Source organism: Callorhinchus milii, unplaced genomic scaffold (assembly GCF_018977255.1).
Source record: "Callorhinchus milii isolate IMCB2004 unplaced genomic scaffold, IMCB_Cmil_1.0 Scaffold8, whole genome shotgun sequence".
Classification (NCBI taxonomy): Eukaryota; Metazoa; Chordata; class Chondrichthyes; order Chimaeriformes; family Callorhinchidae; genus Callorhinchus; species Callorhinchus milii.
The window spans coordinates 2,391,266-2,416,332 of NW_024704749.1; the positions used below are offsets into that span (position 1 = coordinate 2,391,266).

The window sequence follows — 25,067 nt, forward strand, 5'->3', positions numbered from 1 at the left end:
GGGGGTATTTAGTGAGGTGCCTCAAAAGATTGCACTGAGACAAACTGTTCCTTATGTACATTAATGGCCTGAATTCGCACTCAGTGGAAAGTGGTGCCGATTGATAGTTGTAGCGTTGTGCAGGTGAAATGGAATGACAAGGGTTTCAATATTAAATCTATGGGGTCACTTTTTTTTAAACAGAATAAACATCACTTTCTATCAAAACAAGCGTAAGCAGAAGGTAACCTTCTAACCTGTGTCTGTAAAGTGATTCAGGCATTGCAATGAAAGAGATCCATTAGTCAGTAAGAATGTCAAAGAGGAAATTTCATTTTATCATAAATTTTATTTAAGCCTCTTCTTGCATTAGTCAGAGGTGCCCTTCGGATAGATCAGAGAGAAGACAAAGCTCAGACACATCATGTTTTGTCAAATACAAAAACAAGGCCAATCAGGAAAGCAACAGGCCTGTTACTAAAGTAAATCATTCTGATTACTGTTAAATCTAGGAATTAAACAAATATATTTACACTTCACTCCTCAGCCTTGTTTTGAACAACTCATTATTATGGGAGTCTAAATGAAGAAATGGTTTATCTGGAAGCGAATCCTACTTACTGCAGAGTCGATACAGATTGTAAAATCAGAGCATTTGACAACTTGTAGGATTGCTAACAATTTAAATGTACATCAAGGTGAAACAGTTTCCTTCATGCTTCATGTTCACGGTCTCTTGTCTCAACATATTCTTTAATTCCAGGTTGAAGGGAATTTCTATGATGCAAATGATGTAAATTTGTGATCCTTTAATAACCTGTGACTGGTTGCAAAAGAGACAATTCTGAGAAAATTTTTTTTTAAGAAGAGATACTCTCGCACCTTTTGAAATGGACTTTGGAAGCAGGAACCATAAGTGATGGGTTTTAACAGCAGAAACATTGGGTAAAAATATTATACCTAAAGTAGAAAAAAAATAGGAGTAATGGAACAGGTTAAATGCAAGTACTGTTTTTCAAATGTTACCTTTAAATGTTTTTGACTGGTATTCTAGTAGCTCAGGGTAACAATAAAAATGATTCTGAACAACTTTCACTGCGAAAATGATTTTGCATCAGTGTGTGAGAACGTACAGAATGGGTGTCCTAAGAAAGGCATTCAAAGGGTTAATTTGCAAGTGATATGTCATTAACATTAACAATACGTCAAGTGACTGCCAGGATGGTGGAAGGCGAGATAGATGGACCTCGGTCTTCTTTCGCGGAGCAAATTCTTATGTTCTTATGACGTCTTCTAATAACCATCTCCATTACACTATTCAGATCAATATCCCGCAGCGGGATCTCAGTTCGGATGATGTGGATCTTTCCGTGATATATATTTAGAATAATGAATCTATTGATCAGTTTGACTCATGGCTACAACTAACACAGGTCCCAACAAGAGCTCAAAGTACAATAGTTCAACACAACATCAGGCAAATGTCTCCCACGATGAGGTAGATCTGCTCCTCATCCCTAATGTGAGTATTGTGGACCGAAGCATGGAGTCGCTCTCGTCAACCTTCAGCTTGAAGTCCATTTGGTTCTTTCAAAATGACTGAGAAAAATGTACATCTGGATCTGATCCGTAGATAATCACACCTGCACGTTACAAAACGTGAATGGTTTGCAAGGCTACCGCTGTTACAATTTCAAATAAATCATCAAGTAGTTGACTGCCTGACAGAGTCGTCTCCGTCCGTGCTGTATTTCTGGTCAGTGAATGATTGTGAGCCTCAAAGATTCCGATTAGTGAACAGAATAATCACACATTGTTAACAATGCAAATAACAGAAGGTCCTGGTTGACGGAGGCTGCTCAGTAATGTTGTACACACATTTGTGTCATAATGATTGAGCAGTGACTGCTCGTCAGGTGACAGCTGGAGTTTCCATATCTTGTAGCGAGCATTGTGAGACCAGCGAGTGGGAGCAACGACCAGCGGGAGAGAGACCGAGGCACTGCACATGAGGGCTCATTACCATGGCAACAAGATAGCTTGGTTAGGCAAACTCACGTTGCCTCCTCACCTGTCAAAAGTGTTTCGGTCAACCAGGTGCCTGACACAGGCGGAAACCCGTCGCTCTGCTTAAGTGTATCCAAACCAAATGGAGGATTCCATGCATCCCAACTACACCTGGAAATCCCAGAGATAAGATTGTTTGAATGGAATGCACTCTCTCTCTCTCTCTCTCGCTCCCTGGAGGGATGTATTCTGTTTACCTAATTCCAGAGAGTATTAGGCGAGGATTGGCAACGGCCAAGGCTTGGGGACCCCAGAGCGTGATTTGGAGTAACTGCTGGAGTCTAACCAGCTAAAACCACAGTTTGTCAAAAGGGTCAGTAGCTGCTGCTGTGGATGAGCCTTCACTCCATCACATTACAGTAACATATATTTTTATGTACATGGTGGAAGCCAGTTAAGCCGGACGCATAAGAGGAACGGACATTTTGTCCGACTTAAGAGGTGTCCGAGGTTAACTGAAATACCTTTCCCGCCCAGTAGAGGAGCTGTGTCAGGGCCGTATAATAATACGTAATAATATTGTTTCACTTGAAGCAATTTAACTAAACCGGTTAAAGTTAAAATACTCTCAGACAATTCAGTGAAATAGAGTTACCTTTTCGTTTGGCTGCAAAACACAGTCCAGGACTTCTCCGCCCAACAGAGGAGTGGCTTCCTCCCACTGGACGGGAAGAGGACCAATTAGCGATGGCTCCGAGGTGACTGACAGCCTCGGAGTTGCTTATGAATGTTTGGGCTCCACCTACTCACAAGCATCTCAGCTGTCAATCAATCACAATTTCCCTCACTGATTGACAGCCCAAATCCAGCTGTTTGTGAATGGCTGGAGACCGATGTCAATCAACCTTCGACTCCTCCCATCTCCATCCTAGAGCCCCTCGTGGCTGAATGGAGACACAGAAAGGCCGACTTAGTGCAGCCAGTGGAGACCAGCGCGGCATTTTGTCCAGGGTAACCGCCATATTTAAAACAGGTAAGAATACACATGAATCGAGGCCGGGCGTTTACTTCGATTTACCCGACATCCGGGGTTAACCAGCGCCTGGCTCCAGGCCTGGCTAACTGGCTTTGCAAGTTAATAAAATTACTCGAACAAAATGGTTCATGTTAAAGTGAGTCGGGCAACAGTTAGTGAGTTCAAATCCTTTGGTTAGTAGCAAACAACTGCAACAGTGTTTTTTTACAGTAACCTAGGGCTGCGTTGCAAACCTCACGAGAGACAGATTGACGTGTTTGGGGCACGTCAGGCTCTCTGCAAATTCCCCACAAAGTCGATTGTAACAACAAACAAGATGTTTTCAGGATGAGCGTGTCCCGAGCTGACCGTGCAGTTACTTATTTCACTGGAACAAACGCAGGAGAATGTTCTGCACCTTCCTGCCGAGAGAGCTTGAACTCGATGGGATTCTGCATCAAACAATGGGATGAATCATCACAGACAGGAATCAGTGGAGTTTAATTAAGCCACTGTGGAAAATGTATTTTCAAAATGAGAAATGATGGTTGATCTCATCGACACAGTCGAGCAGACACAACCGCAGCACAAGACAAAGCAAGACGAAAACCCATTAGGGGAGAAACCTTGAGCCTTCAGGTCAATATGAAAGTAAAATACCGCAGTTAAATTCTGTCTTGTGCTTCACACTGGAAATGGAAGCTTTAACGTTTAACAGATACAATTGACCCCCTCTCCCCTCGCCACAACAGAGATCTTTAACTTAGCGGAAAAATGCAAAGTCACTTATTTAAAATTCCTTGTGAATAAAAAGCGACTGACTCCCTGCTGTGAGAGGCCTGCGAGCCGCGGAGCTGGTTTCTGCAGTTGTTCTTGCTGCTGCTCCTTAGGACACGTTCTACCAGCAGCTGAAGTTGCCAAAACCAGTTGCTCCTTTGATTTTCTTGGCGTTGGCATTTGGATTGGCGCTGCTGCTGGCGCTGCTGCTGGTGGAGGGGCTGCTGTCCTGATTGGCTGCTGGTCGCTTACTACCACAGAAACGGAGAGGATGTGAAATTAGAGACAAACGGGGAGAACATCACCACCCTCAAATCAACAACAATATACAGGGACTAAACTGCACTCGCACCTGTATGTGTAGCAGGAATCAGTTAAGACCATCCTGCCACTGAGCCTGTAGATTCGATGATTTGTATGAGCCAGTTTTGTAAAAACATTTTGCTTTTTACCTTTTTACAAGTAGATTAAATAACTGAGTATCAAAAACGATGAACAGTGAGGGCAGAGGGTGTCGGGGAGGACGGGGGGGACTGCGTCACTCTCTGTATTGAGAAGTGTATAGTAAATTGAGAATTTGTTACGCCCACAAAATATACAGTCAATTCACTTAACAGTAAATCCTGTGAAGCACTTTGAGATGTCTCGATGAAGTGATAAGGCGTTATATCAAAGGCAAGGATTATTATTATCATAAAACTAGTCATTCATTTCATTCCTGTTTGAGGTGTTGCTTTGTGCAAATTGTTTTCCATATTCACCTACAAATACACCTTACAGTAAATTCCTGTGAATCACTTTGAGAAGTTTTGAAAATGGCAGTGTAAGGTGATGGCACCATTGGGGAACTACCTGACTCCTCTCCTCAAACCTTTGGGAGCCAGCCTCAGGCTGCAGCTCTGACGTACAATTTCCAGCACAAACCTTGATGGTGGAGAGCGATCTCCTTACAGATTCGGCCACTCCCTTGCCTCCTTCAAGACCCTCCTCATCAACCGCGCTTTTGGCGCCCTTACCCCAATCCCCCCAATTTCACCCATCTGTCCAGTGTCTTGGGACGTCCCTCTAACGTGAAAAGCGCTTTACAAATGTCATTTTGCACTGTAAGATGCTACTCACGTAGCTGCCATGTTGATGTACTTCCCAATCCCTTGCCGGTAGGTTTTCGGAGCGTCGTTTTTGGGCTGAATCGGCTTTGATTTTGCCAACTCCTTTTCTTCCTCTTCTTGTAATTTCTCTCTTTCTGCTGCAATCTGACAACACAGAGAACCATCTCAGTGCATAACCATGTACGCCCGCCCGCATTGCAACCACAAGTGGAGTCCTGTAGCTCAGTGTTTAGAGCACTCCGAGAGACCTGAGTTCAATTCCGGGCAGAGGGCGAACCCTTGGGCAAGTTTCCTTACTCCACACACCTAATAATAATCCCTCCAAAACCAATAATATTTTCAATATTTTCAATCTACCACTGTTTGTGGGACATTGCTGTGCGCAATTGGCTGCCGCGTTCGCCCACAAATATACAGTCAATTCACTTTACAGTGTGTTCTGTGAAGCGCTTTGGGACGTCCTCCCGATGTGAAAAGCGCTATATCAAATGCAAGGATTATTATTATTATTTTATTAAGAGACAAGAGGCAGTGCAAACATACTGACCCTACGAGGCATTGCACTTGTGCTGCAGACATCAAATAAAGCACACCGGCATCGCAATCCTGCCTGATATTGATGCGATAGTAGTCTTTTAGTATCTGGACTCTGATTCTGAACCAATAGTTTTTCCCTGAGCCAGTGCTTTGTGTTCTCTTATATACACATAGGTGCAGAGTGAAAGAGGAATCGCATTCCTCAGGATTGTCACCCATCTATCATCAACAGAGGAACACATAGACCAGTGAAGTCTTAGCAGAATTTTTTGCAAAGTTGGTCATGCAGACAAATTAGTTGCACCTTTTAGCATTGACTGCATGAATACAGGATTACAGGGTGAATGAGCAAATGAACAGCTCACTTTTTCCCATCCCCGAATAAACTAAATGTGTGGGATTCAACATCGCTAGCAAGGTAAGCTACACCCCGCACCTGGAGGGTTCAATTTCCTTCATTACAGCAGGAAGTTATGAATGCAATGCTCTGTTACAGCGCTGGATGCGTTTTTTTTAAACAAAATACACATTTCGTTCTGCCTGAAAATTGGTTATTCACTTCAAGACTGTTGTGGGATGATGCTGTGCAGAAATTGGCAACCGCATTCTCCCACAAATTACACAGTCATCACATTCTACAGTAAATCTGGTGAAGCACTTTGAGATGTTTCGATGCTGTGATAAGGCGCTATATAAAATGGCAGTACTATTAATGTAACTTTGATCATGTGAATCCAATACTGCTTACCAGAACGTCTGCCTCTTCAAAGGGATCTACAAAGACTGACGTCCGCTCAAGTCGGATCTCCTCCTGGGGGCAGAGAAGAGGTCAGAAATTAACTGCGGCGCTGACAGAACAACAACAACTTACATTTACATAGCTCCCTTCACGCAGGGTAGCGTCCCGGAGCAGTTGACAGTGGCGGAGTCTGCCGCCGAGCCAAGGGGAGAGGGAGGGGGGGAGGTGACCGTCAGTACAAACAAAAAGGAAGGTCTTTTGGTGGGATTTGAAGGTGGGGAGGGAGGGGGCAAGGCAGAGGGATTGAGGGAGAGAGTGACAGAGACAAGTTGAGCTGTCTAAGCAATCACCTGTGTAACACGCTGAGCTGCTGGGAGTCGGGGAGTACGTCACTGGGTCTCAAAAACTTCAAGTTACTCTTTATTAACTGAATTGTGGCGATTGCGGCAAAACTTTCCTTTAGCAGTTAATGAGCCGCGCTGTGAATTTCTCATGATCCTCTATAATTCTATGATCATAGAAATTTTTAGTGTAGAAGGATTTTTTTTGATCAACCTGGTGACACCAAGGGAAACCCTTTACCATGCTAAAGAGTAACAAAACCAGACAGAGTTCCATATATACGCATTTGGCTTATAAAATCCTTCCCCCTCAGTGACCAGTCCAACCCTACAAGTGTTGTTGATGAGCCAGGCTAATCAGCAGTGCCTTTGAGTCCTGCAGACCCAGGAAGCCAGTTTAGTCCAAGGAGACGCTGCACAGCACACCCCTGTCCCCAAGGTCAACAGTTACCAGCTGGTCTGATAAGCACAGTTTGAGCCTTGACTTGGCGAACAGCAGGTACCAGGATTCCCCCCCGTTTCCTGGTGAGCAGCACAACTCAGCAAGAGGTATGTGACAGCTTTGCACCATCCTCCTGCCCACAGCTCCATCACAACCCTACCCACAGCTTTCACAAACAACCCTACCCACTGCTCCACCACAACCCTACCCACTGCTCCATCACAACCCTACCCACTGCTCCATCACATCCCTACCCATAGCTCCATCACAACCCCACCCATAGCTCCATCACAACCCTACCCACTGCTCCATCACAACCCTACCCATCGAGCGATGTTTCCACCAGTTGGAGCTACACAGCTTGAGCAGCATCTGCTTACCTCTCGGCACACAAATCAGTGAATATCTAGCCCTGGATATATGAGCTTGTTTTCATGAACCGTGACTTCAGGTGATATCTTCCAACAGTTTTGGTCCCAGGCCTCAGAGTTCCGCTGTGCAGCCTGTACCAGCTTCAGGATGGTGAGAGGACCTGTTCGAGACAGCCTGACCTGTCGCTGAGCGCTCTCCATTGTGAAGCCTCCTTCGCCTCCAGAGCGCTCAGGTCCGTGTGTGCTGCCTCCTTGACTCCCTACAGCCACGAATCCAAGTCTCCCGCCTGGCCTGCCTCACTAGCGACAGTTGGGCCTTCAGCCTCTCTGCCCCCACCCTTTGAAACTTCATCCCACGGCCCCTTCGCCTCCCTCCCTCCACCTCACGCTTTGGCCCTGAACTTGGCTGATTGGCCAAAATTCATGCTCGCTGGAATGATTTCTAATCCAATTTTTTGATCTAATTTTCCTGTTCTTTTCTGAAATCCGTTTCATATTTTTATTTTTTAAATCGTCTAATGTAATTTCCTTTTGAATTATATCATTCTAAAGCACCATGGCAACATATTCCACCTACAGTACTAATTTTCCTTCTTTTAAAGAAAATAATTCTCTCCTCTCCTCCTTTAGCCTGCTAGTAATGATCTAGAGATCAAGTTCCCTTCTATAATAAATAATAATACTTATTTGATATAGCACCCCATCACTTATTAATTATCAATTAATTCTGCTCAATTCAGCAATGCGTGGGAATAATCTTCATGATGATTTACCCTCCCAAAGACATTTAGTTTTTTTGAACACTTCTTAGATTTCTCTCAACTGTTCTGCTCCACTGAATACAATTTTTCAATCCCCTTAAACATTTTATCACATCCACGATGATAAATTAGAGCCTATTGAAATGATTTCTATTTATAGCTGAGTTACAAAATTAAAAATTCATTTCAACTTCCTGTTACGTGCTACAAAGAAAGCTTTTCTTGGAGCTGAGATATAGCTCCGGTGAGGGTAACATTTGAACCCCCTGCTTGGAACATTTTTATTATGGCATTTTCTCACCGCTGAAGAGGCAAGAGACAGCTCAAAATGGAAATCTTAACGCACCCAGCGTTCAGAATCAATTCCCATTTTGGTTAAACGTTTATACGAATGGTATTTGCCGGCACGGAGGTGAAGTAGAACGTTTTGAGAAACCCCATACGTCAAGCATATGAACCTGAAGAGTAGCTTTCTGAGATGGTTTGTTTACTTCTAGTTGTCTATTGATAGTGGATGTGCAATGGTAAGAATGATACTTGATACACTTATGAGGAACAGGCTTACATGTGGCAGATCTGTCTTCGGATCACTCTCTACATTCTCCATGGCAGTCAGCGTCTCAAACCCACCAACCACTCTGAAATTCAAACAAGGAGATCACATTACTCCACAAGCCAAAATGCCACTACCATTCAAGTCACACCACTGTCAAATAATATCTTTAGCGAGCAAGAGGGTATGTGTTTAAGTAGGGGATAAGGGAGCTTATTGCAGCAGACTTGATTAGGGCACATATAGAGGAAGGGTAATAGAGGGTACATGGGAAGAGCAGGCAGGTTTATTAAAACAGCAAACACCAAGAATAATATCACAAGTCAAATGGCCTTCGACTGCTTTGTAGAGTTCTATGTTCGTATCATTGGGCACCAGATTTTAGGCTAGAAGTGAGTATAGATCACAAGATCATGAGAGAGGTTTGGATTAAGATAATAATAATCATCCTTGCATTTGATGTAGTGCCTTACCAAGTCTTTAAGATGACTCGAAGCCCTTCACAGAATATACTGTAAAGTGAATTGACTGTATATTCACGTGATAACCAATTGTGCACAGCAGTATCCCACAAACAGTCGTGGATTGAGTGACCAATTTTATTATTATTATTTTTTAAGGAATTATTACCCTCTAATCGACTAACACCCGGGTTCCTACTTACTGCTAGGTAAACAGAGGCGTGTGGTGCAAGGAAACTTGCCCAACGTTTCGCCCTTCCAGGAATCGAACCCAGGTCCTCTTGCTTGTGAGGTGAGTGCTCGCTCTACCACTAAGATACAGGATTTCACAGAAGATGATCCTATGGTCTCAGCTATTCAGAATACGAACCATACCGGCAGTCCATTACATCATCAAGTTTTATTAGAAATTGGTCTGTTTATTTTTTAGTTACATTACAGTCCATAATTCCTGGTCCCTGCAACAGTCTGTCTCTCTAATGTGAAAGATACATTTAGTTTGCAATTTTGCTAAGGAAAATAAACTTATTTAAAAAAAACTTAAAATTGTTTTTTAGTTGAGGAAACCATCAAATTATAACAGTATGTTTTAAAATGTTTCCTGTGATATTCTGTCTCCTTTATGACAATGCAGATTTTTGTCTGCGTACAGAGATAAAAGTTGATGGTCCTTGAAGGAGGATTTATATAAATTAAAGATGAAGGTGACGAATAAACTAAAAATAAAGGACTGATCAAGGAATGTTCTAACCACTCCACTGCAAACTAAATGTCACCCTCCCTCAAGACCGAAAATGTTGCTCTTCCAGGAAGTGAAGGATTTAGAGTCACAACCTTAGATCTGTACAAACACTGAATAGTATTTAATGACAAGCCTTTAATCTTTTTAAAGGTGGCACAGTGAGGAGCAAATCAATATGCACCATCCGTGACATCTAAACCTGAACCTAAACCTGAAGAAAGATACAAACACTGTGTTTTCAAAAATCTACGTGAAGAAATGACTGAATCCTGAGCTTGCTGACATGACAAGCTTCACTGCAATCTATTTTTTTCCCTCAACACACAGATAATTATTAGTCCATAGGTCAGAAAGATAAGCATCTGGTCAGCACCCTGAACAGTACAGCTCACGGTCAGCTATGTATAGCAGTGTAAAGAAATTCATCTGTAAACCTGAAACAACTGGTTTACTGAGTCTCTTAGCCATCAATCTCTGGGTAAGTAAAAACAAACCACAGCAATCCTGCTAGGGCATTGATAGGCTGGGATGTTCTCACGTGGCAGGGTGGTCAACGAGACCTGAAGAAGGCTGCAGTCGTGCAAGGTTCTCTACGTTTGGAGTTCACTCACTCTCAAGGAGTCGCAGTAAAACCCTTTACTTCTGCCTGAGTGGCTTTTTGATGAGCAACTTTTAAAAACAAAATGTGACCCTGTCAACCACATCTTCCATTTCCATCCACTAAGTTCTGTTCTGCTCATTAGGGGGGATTTGGAGGAGCAAATCAGTTAATGGGCTGGGATTCTTTCTCCTTAGCTTCTGTATTCCATCTTCTTCAAGATGAAAGCCATACTCTTTGGCTCTCGTGAACGTCTAAAATCTCACGGCTCTCACTTCCTCCACCTACCCGAACTCCCCCTAAAACTCTCCAAACCCGTACGCAACCTAGAAGTCAGGTTCGACCCCTAATCATCCTTCCTCCCCCACATCCGGTCCCTCACCAGCACCGCTTTCTTCCACTTGTGACGCATCACCCGTCTCCGCCAATACCTCTCCCCAAAAGCCGCTGAAACCCTGGTCCATGCCTTTGTCACCTCTCGGCTGGACTACTCCAACACCTTCCTCGCCGCTCTCCCATCAACTACCATCCATAAAATCCAAATCATTCAAAACTCTGCCGCCCGAATTCTCACCCGCACGAAACTCCGCTCCCCGATCACCCCAGTCCTTGCCAAACTGCACTGGCTGCCTATCCCAGAGAGGAACGATTTCAAGACCCTCACCCTTGTATTCAAGTCCCTGCACTCCTTTGCAACCCCCTACCTCTCTGACCTCCTCTCTCCTCAAAACAGTACCCGTTGCCTTAGTTCCTCCGGGTCTGGCCTCCTCCTCATCCCCCGAGTCCCCCGCTCCACCCTCGGCGGCTGTGCCTTCAGACACTCTGCCCTGAGGCTCTGGAACTCCCTTCCTCACTCCCTTCACCTCAGCTCCCTCTCTTCCTATTTTCAGGTCTCTGCTGAAGACCTTTCTTTTCGGCCACGCCTTTGTGGAGTCCTGTAGCTCAGTGGTTAGAGCACTCGCTTTGCAAGCGAGACCTGAGTTCAATTCCAGGCAGAGGGCGAAACCTTGGGCAAGTTTCCTTACTCCACACAGAGCCTAATAATAATCCCTCCAAAACCAAAAAACAATAATAAATTGGTCATTTTCAATCTACGACTGTTTGTGGGACATTGCTGTGCGCAATTGGCTGCCGCTTTCCCCCACAAATATACAGTCAATTCACTTTACAGTGTGTTCTGTGAAGCGTTTTGGGACGTCCTCCCAACGTGAAAAGCGCTTTATCAAATGCAAGGATTATGATTATTATTATTTGGTCACCTTCCTCTGTGAAGCACTCTGAGACGCCGTCCGGCGTGGAGGGCGCTATATAAATCCAAGTTGTTGTTGTTGTTGTATGACCTGCAATCCAAAACCCAACAGAGGGGTCCTCACTGGTTAAGTAGCAGGAAGCTTACCAGTGTTTGCACTAGTAAGCTTCAATCGGTTACACAACAGTCGTACCCCAATGCTCATTATAGGGTCCCAAGCCTTGGCTTCTGCCGAGCTGGGTTTAAACACACTGGGATTAACTAAACAGAGAAAGAGAGAGAGCATACTCTATAGGGGCCAAATGAAAACTGTACAAATATGGAACTCTCAGGAGTTTGGCTTGAAGATCCAAACAACCATAGTGATGGGCTCAAAACAGTTTGCTGGGTGGTTGTTAGAAGAGATTGATGGGGGCATTTGAAAACAATTCCAAGCATATATATATTAGATGAAAAATGGTCTAAGTTCCCTCTTACTGTCATAAATTCACGGAGATGATGGGGGCGATAGGGTCATGGAGCATGGTGCAGGAGAGGACACAAGCTGCAGAGTTCTGAATGATCTGCAGCTTGTGGAGTGCAGAGCTGGGAAGGCTGATCAAGCCGACAAATTGCCCCTCTGCCCCGCCCTGCTACTGTGATCTCCTCAAACTGTACGAAGCCAGCCACACCCTTCGCTCAGTGGTCACCAGCCTACTTCTTGTTCTTCACCTTGCCATTAGTGGTCAGGCTTTCAGCCTATCTGCCTCCACTGTCTGGAACTCCATCCTGGATTCCCCATGACTCACCCCCTCCCTCACCTCTTTCAAGGTCAGTCTCAAGACCTTCCTCTTTGTGCCTTCAGTCATCTCTCTTCTCTCCCCACCCACTTGGCTCCCATCCCAGCTCGGATGGCCAGCCAGAACTGTCAATGCCTTGGGATGTCATCCTTACAGGAAAGGTGTTTATATGAATGTAAATTTGTATTGTACTGCTTTGTAAATGCTGATTTCACAGAACTTGCAAACAACTGATTGGATTCTGTGATCACCATAATAAAATCACTGACCAGATAAAATGGGCTCAGCAGTATGTTGAAGCAAGGACATCTTGGGACTGTATTTACTCAGTCCTTTTAAGTAATGACATTTCTGTATCAGAAGAAAACATTTCATAATTTATTTGTAATCTTTTATTTCCCAAGTACAGTACTTTGAAAAGAGTTATGGAGAACAGAGAGCATCTCTCCCTTGACGTTACAGCAACTCGGAGCAGGTGGCAGATCTGAACCTTAATTCAAAGTGGGATGATTTGAATTACTCATTTGGTTTTTAATGATTTGGACAAGCCTGTCTCTGCGGTAAAGCGGTCGTCACATTCACCTACCAAGCAAAAGGCCTCGGCGGATAAAGCAGGGTGAACGTCTATTCAGGAGCGTGGTGTTCAGTAACAGGCTGTGCTGAGTGACCTCACAAACACATACTGAATGCAAATAATGCAGTCCAACGAGCTCTGTCACTGCCGAGGTATAAATCTAAGGCAGCGAGGTTGCACTGTGGTGCATGTTATTGCAGTTCACAGGCTCTCATCTGCTCCTGAACACAGAGTAGAAGTGTTACATTTATGAGATTTAGTAGAGAAGCTACTCAGACTTCATTACCACAATCCTATTTTGATTCAGGATTAGCTGATTTGACACTAAATATACAGATAAAGGGAATCTCTCTGACGCAAGTCTTGATTATGTCTTTAAGTAATCCCAGGATGACGCAAGGCCATGACCTTGCCTGAATCCCACACTTCTGGTCCTGTTTAAATTCATTGTGAAGTTACGAGAACCAGTACACCTCTTCAACTTTGTAACTTCCATCAACTTGCGTTTCAAAGTAGATGTGCAGGGCTGGGAAGCAGATTTGTGGAGCTGCTAGAAGTGGGAAAGATGTCCTGAACGAATGGACCGAGTGCAATACCTGCACTTGTTACTTTGAAATGAAATTGGGTGCTGGCAATCCAACAGGTTAGTGCTGCAGGGACAAGCAAACAGCAACCTGATCTGGAGGAAGAATCCAGTTGGTCTGAGTGAGCGTCTGTTCCCGGTTCATAACAGGTAAACTTCCAAAATGACATTAGAAGGAAGCAACTTATATCAATACTAATTTGGGATTTCCAGTTTGGACACTTTAAAGAGTCAAATGCAAGATAATATGGGGAAGGGATTAAGCACTTTCTACAAGCCCCAAATTACTGGTGTCCCTCGGATTAGCTACATGGAAACTGCAGCTTCCTACCTTCAGAACTGCAGTTTAAAATTCTATTGTTCATCTGGTTTAACAGCTGCCTTCATTAAATGACCTGCCTGGTTCAGTCTCTCAGGACTGTCTGTTCGAATGAATGGGATTAAATCTGAAATTTCAAAGGGAACAAACTTGCTGATCGACAGGACAAGTAACTTGCTAGTCACACATTTCAATCTTCTGGACAGCGTTATTTTTACCCCAGATGGATATTTCAATCATGTCCTTTTGTTCGCTAACATCTCCAATCTACATTGGTGGGAGGGGGGCAAGAGAGGAGGATAGCAAAATAAATACAGCAAGGCATTGCACAGAATAGGTGAGAAAAGCAATGATACACACATAAGCTTTGTCAGCCCTTTAAACCCCAACATATCACTGTAGTTTCAGACATCATTAGCCTGACCTATCTAATTTGACAGCAACAGTTGAGCTGATTACAACAAAATTGGTGGTTGTCATCATCATCGACAACAATAGTGTGCACGCATATAGAATTAGAGCAGGTGGAGCTGGGCTTGTTAATTAGAACTGGCAGGGCTGACTGCTTAAAACCCACAAACAAACCCAGTTGCTTCAGAAGTGTGGCAAGGCTGCTACTTTACATTAATCCTGTACACAGCACATAACATGATCATTGGCAACACTGATTTCTCACTGCAGACTGATCTAGTTGCAGAGAGAATGCTCCGTCACAATTTGTGAGGTGACTGACTCATGGAGAGGGTGCTGGAACTCCCTGTCAGTTAATCACCTTTGAATCCTTTTTTAAATAAATAATTTCTTTAATTAAAAAAACGAGGAGTGAGCTGGATAGGCTGTGCTGAAAACAGCTTTAATTACCGAGTGCAGAAAAAACAACAGCAAACTGGATCAGAGTTCCTGACATTGTGGGGGAGTGAAGAGGAAACAGGAGCAATTCTCTCGATACAGCTCCTTTGCTCACTTCACCGTTGCTTTTTTTTAAAAGTTAAGCCTTTAAATTGTTTCGTAGTGATCTTATTTCGCACGAGCAAAAGCAATTCTATTGAAGGAAATACACAATGTACACTCGAATACCGGCCATAAATTTGGGAGGTATGTATATTCAATTGTTAGCATTGAAAGGCTTAGCCTAACTCAATATAGCATGGATACGTTCCAAACCGATGACGTCACATCCTGCCCTGGAGACACAACAGGATCAATCCCAGGCTCCTTGCCCCAGGAATAAGGAGAGGAGCGGCAGAGCTGGATGGAGGGCACGGGTCATTCCAGACTACAATAGATGTTTTTAAGTGAGAACTGTTTGTTATTTGTACAAGACTTCATCAACTAACTGTTCTCTGACTGAAATAGGTTACCAACCCAAATCTAACACCATCATTACTCAGCAACAGCAGGCACGATATCTAGTTTCCTGACAAGAAATATGGGCAAAAGCTACGTGGGACACAATTACACACACACAAGAATTCCACACTCAAAACAAAGGAATTTGAAACCGTGGACTGTTAACCTTGTAGTGAAGTCTCTGGTGTGATATTTGCAGCTGTATTTGATCATTTCCAATACACGGAAGCCTGACCTGACCTAACCAGTAAAATAATCCTTGATATCACAGCTGGCCTAATGATTGTGTTGTTCAAGTTGGATTTAATTATTCTTTGATATTCCCACAACACCAACATATCAGGCTGAATGCTAACCTTACACAACACAGTGGTCTAGGCATCACCCTGTGTATAACAACCCCAGGAATGTGTTTTGCTGTACACAATGAACTTCAGGTTGTGCACTAACCATGTATCAAACAGACCCCAGGGTGTGTGCTTGCCTTCCATACAACACACACTCCAGTCTCCATTGTCCCATATGCAAAAGTCCCTGTGCTGTGTATGGTCTTGTGCAATATCATGTACAAAATTAGAGCTAGATTTAATTAACAATGGGAGAGAGGGCGCTGGGTGAACATAGATTGAGGTGACCATATGCAACTCGCAAATGATCAGTGAGAACAGATTAAATGTATTGTATAGCGAGAAAGCATGGAGTGAGAACACTTGGCACATTCCAGACCAAGACACATTACACAGAGACAAAGAAGATGCTGATTTAGAACTGATTAAAGAGATCATATTTTCAGAGCAGACACCAACTCCGTTTCCAACTGGGACAACTGTGTAAAACAAGAGGCTGGTCTGGGCTCTTCAGCTAACCTGGCGAACAAAGACTTCCACACTTTTTCGAGACATATGACAAGGTCCCCAGAGGCCAGAAGTACTGTGCAAGATTCATTAGAAAAGTCATGTGAAATATGCATTTCATAAGTGGAGATAAAATTGAAGCCAGCTTCTCCGAAATAAGAGAACTGTAATCTTTGGCTCTCTGGCAAATGGAGAGAGTCTTCCGAGAATGAACTCCCTCATCCAATGACTCCTACACAGAACCGTAAGGAGCTGGTGGGACGTCAAGCCCAACCAGGCCAGAACATGTTGAACTTCACCAGCACCTGCTCCTCCAAACGTACACCGCAGTCGTACATATAAATCATAACTGGGCAAGACTGATGTGAAAGGCGTTATACAAATATAATTTTGTTGTTGTTAACTCTCCAAATGATTGTGCCACTTGTTAAAAACGATCCTTGCATTTGATATTGCGCCTTATCATGTCGTCAAGTTGTCTCAAAACGCTTCACAGGATACATTGTAAAGTGAATTGATTGTTTTTTTTTGTATGTGATCAAAATGTAGTAGCCAGTTGCGCACAGCAATGGCCCACAAACAGCCATGGAGTGAGTGGCCAATATAATTTGGGGGATTGTTAGCCAGGACATCAGGAGAGAGAACCTCCTGTCTCTTTTTGAATAGTGTCGTGGGATCTTTGTAACGTCCACCTGGACAGGCAGACAGGACCTCGGTTTATAATAATAATAATAATCCTTGCATTTGATATAGCGCTTTTCACATCGGGAGGACGTCCCAAAGCGCTTTACAGAACACACTGTAAAGTGAATTGACTGTATATTTGTGGGCAAACGCGGCAGCTAATTGCGCACAGCAATGTCCCACAAACAGTCGTAGATTGAAAATGACCAATTTTATTATTGTTTTTGGTTTTGGAGGGATTATTATTAGGCTCTGTGTGGAGTAAGGAAACTTGCCCAAGGTTTCGCCCTCTGCCTGGAATTGAACTCAGGTCTCTCACTTGCAAAGCGAGTGCTCTAACCACTGAGCTACAGGACTCCACGAAGGTCTCATTTGAAGGATGGCACATCCGACAATGCAACAGACCCTCGGTTCTGCATTGGAGAGTCATCTTAGATTATATGATTCCAAGTCCAGATGTGGGGCTTCAACCTTCCTCAGAGGGGAGAGTGCCACCACTGCATCAGGCTGACACTCAATCTATTTTCATGCAAACACACATCATCTTTCCTTGCAATATGCTCATGATACTGTTTAGGTTATTTATGGAAATATTGTTTTTCGGTGAGGCTTTTTTTTAAAAACAGAATGCTTAGGTTAATGACATCTGAAAGGGTTCCACACAAATGTATGCCTGCTTCTTTGCAGAGCTGTAGCACTATAACTGCACTTTCCCAGCCAAGTGGGCTGAAACAGAACTGAGAAATAAAAAATAAGTAATCATCAAAATTTACAGCGCAGAAGGAGGCCATTTGGCCCATCGAGTCTCGGCCAGCTCTCAGAACAAGCTCTTCATTCCATCCCAGTCTTACACTCTATCCCCACGTCCTTTCAAGCTTTGATCTTGTAACTTCTAAAGTAACTCGAGAGTAGCCAAAATAGAACCTTTTGTTTTCTGCCATTTCCAATGGTGTGTTGGTCACAGGATGCAGGGCAGGAGATTCAAAGTGGAGCCACCCTATTTTCAATATCTCACCACACGTTGTCTGGTGCCGGGAGACCTATGTATGCCAGTGGTTTGTTGTTCCAAATGTTTATCCCTCTTCATTATCTATCCATATGAAAGATTGTGAAGACAGAAAAAGTCGTGGAGCCTTCATCATGTTGGTGCTGTTTAGGGTGGCAGTAATCCCATTCTAAGCGCACTTTGACAAGGTTGGTAATTTTACTGACCAGCAGAATTTAATCATCATCCCTTCTATGGAGTCTGTTATCAGAATAAATTAATTGCTCATTCTGTCACAACATCTGAATCTGAACCCGAACACAACAATCTACCTAGCTGACAAAACCAACAGGAACAGGGGCACAAACAAATGATCCAGCAAGGAATTCCCTTGATCAAAGCAGCAAAAACACTTTTCTTGAAAGGATTACTCTTTATAAGATATATTTTCTCAGCAATTGACATCAGATTAGATTGGTGCATTCCCCTTTGCACGATGGGGATGGGTGTTTCTGTCCGTGTATTTTAGCAGTATTTTCAATGAACCTTTATTTTAGGATTTACTTCCTTTCCGTAATTGAAAATGCTCCCTGCTGGTTCCATATACACTCAAATGGGTAAGTCATTGATGGGAATGTTATGTACACTTATTTGGTTTGGAATAAACTTAGATATGAATCAGTGTAAAGCCTAGCGATGTAAAACCTCAATACTATAAAAACAGTTGAGCCCACATCATGCCCTAGGCGACACAGTGATTTAGTGCATTATTTTTATAGCCGTGCATGACAAACTGCAAACTGACAAACTTCTTACTGCAAGGTACTAAGTAAAGTGAGTTTGGGGCCAGTCTGAACACATTGGTTAGTCAACATAAATTCATAGATCATATTATATTATTAATTACTACATTTGATACAGTGCCTTTCACATCAGGAGACTGTGTCAACGTATTTCACAGTAAAATGAAAATACACTTACTGTATTTTAAAGTGTAGTGACTGCTTATTTTTGGAGGCGAACGGAACAAAAACTGATAAACTAACAAAAATGTCACACTAATTCCTAAAGGGATGATCTTTGATGTCAGGATTGAGCCACATTATCAATGCATTAGCTGTGAATGTATTTAGCGCTGCAATTCTTCTGGGAGTTTGTAATGCCGTCATTGGTGAATAGAAGGTCAAAAAAAAATATTTCATTACTCAGCAGCAATATTCCTGACTGTGAATGAGCAAAAAAAAAAGCCTTCCTCAGGGAATATGAGAAAGATTATGATCCAACAATTTCTTTAGAGCAATAGTTTGGTCTAACCTTGCGTGACGGTATATTTCTTGTGAAAAAAAAGTGGAGGAAGGGATTATTTCCTAATAGGCACCAACAACATTTCAGAAATCATATTAATACCAGGCATCTAGAACCTAAAAGGAATGTGTGTGGGCTGCAAAACATCCCCTGACTCACATCATAGAGATCTTGTCTCATTGCAGATGGTGGGGATTGGAACTGGATTCCAGACATTTTACATTAATCACATTAAAACTGAAATACCAGCCGCACAGAAATATCACGTTTACCATGGCAACTAACACTCGCTTCAAAGCGTTTCTCACAAAAACATTTAATAAAGATCCATATAACACACAACAGGACATTAAATGGCTGGCATTTGATTTAATGACCTATGTAAGGTGAAAATGACTCAAAATACTTCACAGGAAATTGCTTTAAAGTGTGGCGATTGTGTATTTGTGTAGTTCAAGGGTGCAACTTGGAGCTTGGAACCCACAGTCTTCAGATTTAGAGACGAGAGCGCCACCAACTAAGTCAAGTTGACACCTAAAACCATACAATTACAGCCAATTTGACGTGTGGTATGTCTATTCCCGCCCACTACCCAAGCTGATAGTTTTTCAACAACAACTTGCATTTATATAGTGCTTTTCACTTCTAATAATTTACTTGCAATCCAATGATATTTCAACAAATTGGATTGATAGAAGATCTATGGGAACACAAACATAATTTGTCAGTCTCTAGGAAAATATCCCATTCCACGTGTATTTATGTTGGTGTAGCAACTGAGACTGTCTTGAGTGTCATTATGACAACTCTTTGAAGGTTTGAGGAAAACATCAGACTTAAATGTGTGAAAAGCCCATTCCGCTACCCTTTTTACCCTTTCTACCCATTGAATGTCTCGAATTATCAGTCAGAGTTAAAAAAAAAATTCCGACTATCTGTTTATAAATGTTTATGTTAAACTTAAGTTCTCTCATCTTCTCTTGGTTTATTATTTACTCTTAAATCTATCCTCTCCGGTTGATATACAATACACCATTTATGCGGTCGCCTCTCAGCTATTTTCTTTCTAGATTGCAGATTAAGATTCTCGAACCTTTCTTCGTGCTTTAATCCCTTTATATCCGGTATCAAGCCTTTTCTTTTCTCCAAGGTTTGTATCTTTGTGTGGCACGGTAACCAGATCAGAACACAGAGCTCCAGGTGTGACAAGATTACTACTGTTACAGCCCAGCATAAACTTGTGCCACTTGCACTCTAGTATTTGGTTACGCATCCCAGCATTTGGTTTGCAATTCAATTGCTTCTCCTCATTTTCCCGATATTGAGGGATGAGTGTATCAATATTCCCAGCAGTTCTCTCTTTACTAATTCAATCTCATTTTCATATGGTTATTTCTTGTTTGTCCAATTGTAGAGATTGGGAGAAACAAAATCCAAACATGTTGGTAGAAAAGAAGATACAGCAAGAACTGGCTTATCAGAGGACATTCTGATAACTGCAGCACTTTGGGGCATTCTCCTGATACAAAAGGCACTGTATTAATGTAAATTTGTGTTGTATACTGTATCTGGTGTGCACACAGATAATGTACTTTGTGTCAGCGTGCTTCGGCCAGTGAAGAATGAGAATTTGGTATCCATTTGATTTGGAAACTGGTTATTTAAACATATTTGGAGCCCTGCCCTCCCCCCGATGGTCAACTGAATGAATTATGGTTAATTCATCATGTCTTTGAGATGTCTTAAAGTGATTCACAGAATACACTGTAAAGTGTAGTGACTGTATATTTTATGAGTGAAATGCGGCAGCCAATTGGATACAGCAGCGTCCCACAAACAGTTGTTGAATTGAGTGACCACATTATTATATTCTTGGAGATTACCCCAGGAAAGCGATCCACCAATCAACTATCAAGCAGGTTTCTACTTACTGTTAGGTAAACGGGCGTGTGTGTGGAGTATGGAAACTTGCCCAATAGTCTACCAATACACTCCAATGCAGTGCTGGGGATCTACTGCACTATTAAAAGTGCCGTCCTTCGGAAGAGACATTAAACTGAGGTCTGATCTGTTTCCTCAGGTGGACATTAAAGATCCCCTTCACAGAAAGTGCTTCACAGAATATACTGTAAAGTGAATTGACTGTATTTCTTCTGGGAGAAACATGGCAGCAAATTGCACACAGCAATGTCCCACAAACAGTCGTACATTGAGTGAACAATTTATTTATTTATTTGAAGGGATTATTACTGCCAGAAAAACGATCCGCCAATCGACTAACAACTGACTACTTACTGCTGGGTGAACAGAAGTGTGTGGAGTAAGGAAACTTGCCCAAGGTTTTATTCTGCTGGGAATTGAACCCAGGTCCTCTGCTTGCGAGGCGAGTGCTCTAACCACTAAGCTACAGGACTCCATCTTACCTCTCGTCAGAATCGATAACCTTTTGTCAATAGATGCACCAGGCTTCAGGACCACATCACTCCCACCCTCGCTCGCCTCCACTGGCTCCCCAACCCCCAGAGGATCGATTTCAAGATCCTCATCCTCACCTACAAGGCCATTCACAGCCTCACTCCCTCCTACCTCTCTGACCTACTATCCCCCTACCTACCTGCCCGTACCCTCCGTTCCTCTGGCTCCGGTCTGCTCCACATCACCCGCCCCAACCGCCCTACCATCGGTGGCCGGGCCTTCAGCCTCTCAGCCCCGAGGCTCTGGAACTCTATCCCCAGTGCCTTCGCCGCCTCCTCCCTTTCCTCCTTCAAGGCCGGTCTCAAGACCTTTCTCTTTGACTGTGCCTTCAGCTCCGCTCTCGACTCTCTACCCCCTCCTCGCTCCCTCCCATCCCTCCCCTCACCCTGACCATTTCCCCCCTGCTCGGGTCCTGACCCAACTGTACAGCGCCTTGGGACGTCCTCCCGACGTGAAAGGCGCTCTATAAATGGAATCTTGTTGTTGTTGTTGTAGATGTCTCCAGTCAACTTTGTAAATGGGTTCAACAATGACATTTAATGTACTGAAGTGTATTTTTTTCTTTGTAATAAAATTCTTCTGAAAATTCTAACCATTTTTTACATTGTAACTGGAGTGAAGTTGGTTGATTTCTGAACTGACTATTCTGTTCCAAATCAGTTGTTCCAGCTTCACTTTCTGAGGAACAAACAAGTCTGGGAACACAAAGCTACAGAACTCAGTAGAGCATCACTGGACTATATAATCTGTGTATAAATAATAACTTTATGCATCCTTGTTACATGTGTACCGATAACAAGGGATTGGGTTTTACCACAGTTTGAACCATTAATTTAAGAATGTAACTTATCACCCAAGTATTATGCAAATAGTGATCTGTACACTCAGTTACCCAAAGTTTTCCAGCACTCATTTGGGCAACTGAAGTTAAGCCTGAAGAAAGCAGAAAGCTCCCAGTCTGAGAATCATTAAAATCCGCAGTCTGGTATTCGGTGTTCTGAGAACTGCAGACATGATCTAAAGCTCTAGAGTTCAATTACCTCTATCCTTTCAGAGCTGCTTGCATACAAGATCAGATTGCAGATGCTTTCTGAAGTAAAGGACAATATTTTACAGCAAGCCGTCTGTGCACCATATTTCATACTGAGAATCACTTTATCGTTGATAGAGCAACACCGAATATATATTCAAACATTCTTTCAGAACAGCAGCCTATCAGTCACATAAGACACCCAAATGCCCCAATTCCTGGAAATATTGAGAAGTTGATTAAATGCCTCAGCCAGTGATGGGAATACTGTATGTGCTTCAACAGTACAACATAACAGAAATACTCATGACAAGGAACCACTGACCATCAGCAAAGAGACGACATTATTCCAAACCCAGACTTATTATTATTGTTATTACTGAGGGTGCAGTAGTTTCCATTATGTTTGAACCACGTTTCTTAGAATCTGGAAACGGAGATAATTATGGGTAAGTATAACCGAGTTTGGGCAACCTGTGGTTTTGCCAAGAAGTGATATCTACTTCACACCTTGTCATTGGCTAAAGCAGCGTATTGTACTTGCACAATACAGACAATTTATCGTTACAGTGGAGTCTCATAGCGTTGAGGTGAGCGCGATCTCCTCGCAAGCGGGAGGACCTGGATTCGATTCCTGGGAGGGGTGAAACTTTTGGCAAGATTCTTTACTCCACATGCCTGTTTACCTAGTAGTAAGTAGGAACCATGTTATTAGTCGATTGGCAGCTCACTTTCTGGGAGTAATAATCCCCCCACAAAAAAAGTTGGTCACTCAATCCATGACTGTTTATGGGACACTGCTGTGCACAAATTGGCTGCCGAGTTTCGCCCACAAGATACACCGTCAATTCACATTACAATATATTCTGCAAAGCGCTTTGAGACCTCTCAACGACATGATAAGGCACTATATCAAATGCAAGTATTATTATTAGTATCATTAAAGATCCCCCTGCTTCTCAGCAACATTCCTTGTCAAGATATTCAAACATGGACCAAATCATCAAAGCATACCCAAGAGTTTGTTTGCGTATTTAACCTTCCTTTTTCAAATGCTGTACTCAGAGCCTAAAGGAAAAACTAAGTCCAGAGAAAATTCTTTTTATTGGCAATATTTCAAAGATCATCAGGAAATTCCTTGGTCAACATTCCTCCCTCATCCAAAGTGAATCCCACAAAAATACATTTGGTTTAGCTTTGGGTCTAACTGACAGAACATCCCTGCCATCACCAGACTAAACTTAATAAAAACCTTGTGACTTCAAGGCTACTTTTAGCACTGATTATGCTGTGCATTTGGAATCCAAATGAGTCCTGTGTACACTTGTATATTTAAACACTCCCCCTGATAGCTGAGTTGTTAAAGCCACCATTTAGTGTGAAACTCAGCCACAGTGCCAGGAACAGCCAAACTTAATCCTGGATTTGTTGTGAGTTAGCGGATCTTGTCTGGAACATGGTCATTGCACCACGTGATACCTGCTAGAAGGTGTAGATGTAAATGTCATGTGAGGGCAGGTGGAGCTCATGGTGTAATGTCGACTGTTGAATTCCCCATGACATTCATTGTCTGCACTTAACAATATGAAGAGCGGGTGCTTTCTGCAAGAGTAATTAGCACAGAAACTGTACCCAGCAATACTCAAAATGCAAGTGAAAAGTTCAAAGATTGGGTAGTCAGGACTTTTGATCAGCACCTTCATTCTCAGAGAGAACTGGACAGCAAAAAAAAGGTCCATGCATTTGTGAAACAATGCATCCACCACAACTCCTATTATATATATCTAGTACAGTTAAAAGATACTAAAACTGAAGTTTCACAACACAAACAGTTTAATTGGAGTTCCTGCCACAACTAAATCTTTTTTTTAAGTGACTAATTTCTTGGCAACAGACTTACCTGTTGAACAGGAATTTATTTCAGCTTTGAATGAAAACCATAGTGTCTGCAGCAGTCTGGACTTTGAGGAAGGTTTAGGATTATAAACCACAACGTCACAGATGTTTTGCAGCCGATAGTGTAATAAGACACTAATTTTTTTTTAAATGTTGTTTGTTTCAAGAATAAATTAGATGGATTTCTGCTAGAAAACAATATCTGGGGATACAGTATATAGTTTGGGATACGATATATCAAGTTACTGTCAGGATGGTGGAAGGAGAACAACAACAACAAGATTCCATTTATAGAGCGCCTTTCACGTTGGGAGGACGTCCCAAAGTGCTGGACAGTTGGGTCAGGACCCGAGCAGGGGGGAAATGGTCAGGGTGAGGGGAGGGAGCGAGGAGGGGGGAAATGGTCAGGGTGAGGGGAGGGAAGGAGCGAGGAGGGGAGAAATGGTCAGGGTGAGGGGAGGGAAGGGAGGGAGCGAGGAGGGGGAAATGGTCAGGGTGAGGGGAGGGAAGGGAGGCAGCAAGGAGGGGGAAATGGTCAGGGTGAGGGGAGGG

At 42.9% G+C, this 25,067-nt stretch overlaps 1 protein-coding gene across 1 annotated transcript in view; it reads right to left on the reverse strand.

Moving 5' to 3' along the window:
- Positions 1 to 308: 308 nt before the first annotated feature.
- ppil2 (peptidylprolyl isomerase (cyclophilin)-like 2) overlaps positions 309 to 25,067 on the reverse strand; it is a 121,051-nt gene continuing 96,292 nt past the window's right edge. Inside the window, exons 17-20 of the mRNA XM_007908613.2 lie at positions 8,644 to 8,716; positions 6,173 to 6,235; positions 4,898 to 5,031; positions 309 to 4,029 (exon numbers count right to left, since the gene is read on the reverse strand). Of these exons, the coding sequence (XP_007906804.1) occupies positions 3,900 to 4,029; positions 4,898 to 5,031; positions 6,173 to 6,235; positions 8,644 to 8,716 (400 nt within the window). The 3' untranslated portion in view covers positions 309 to 3,899. The remainder of the gene's footprint in view (positions 4,030 to 4,897; positions 5,032 to 6,172; positions 6,236 to 8,643; positions 8,717 to 25,067) is intronic.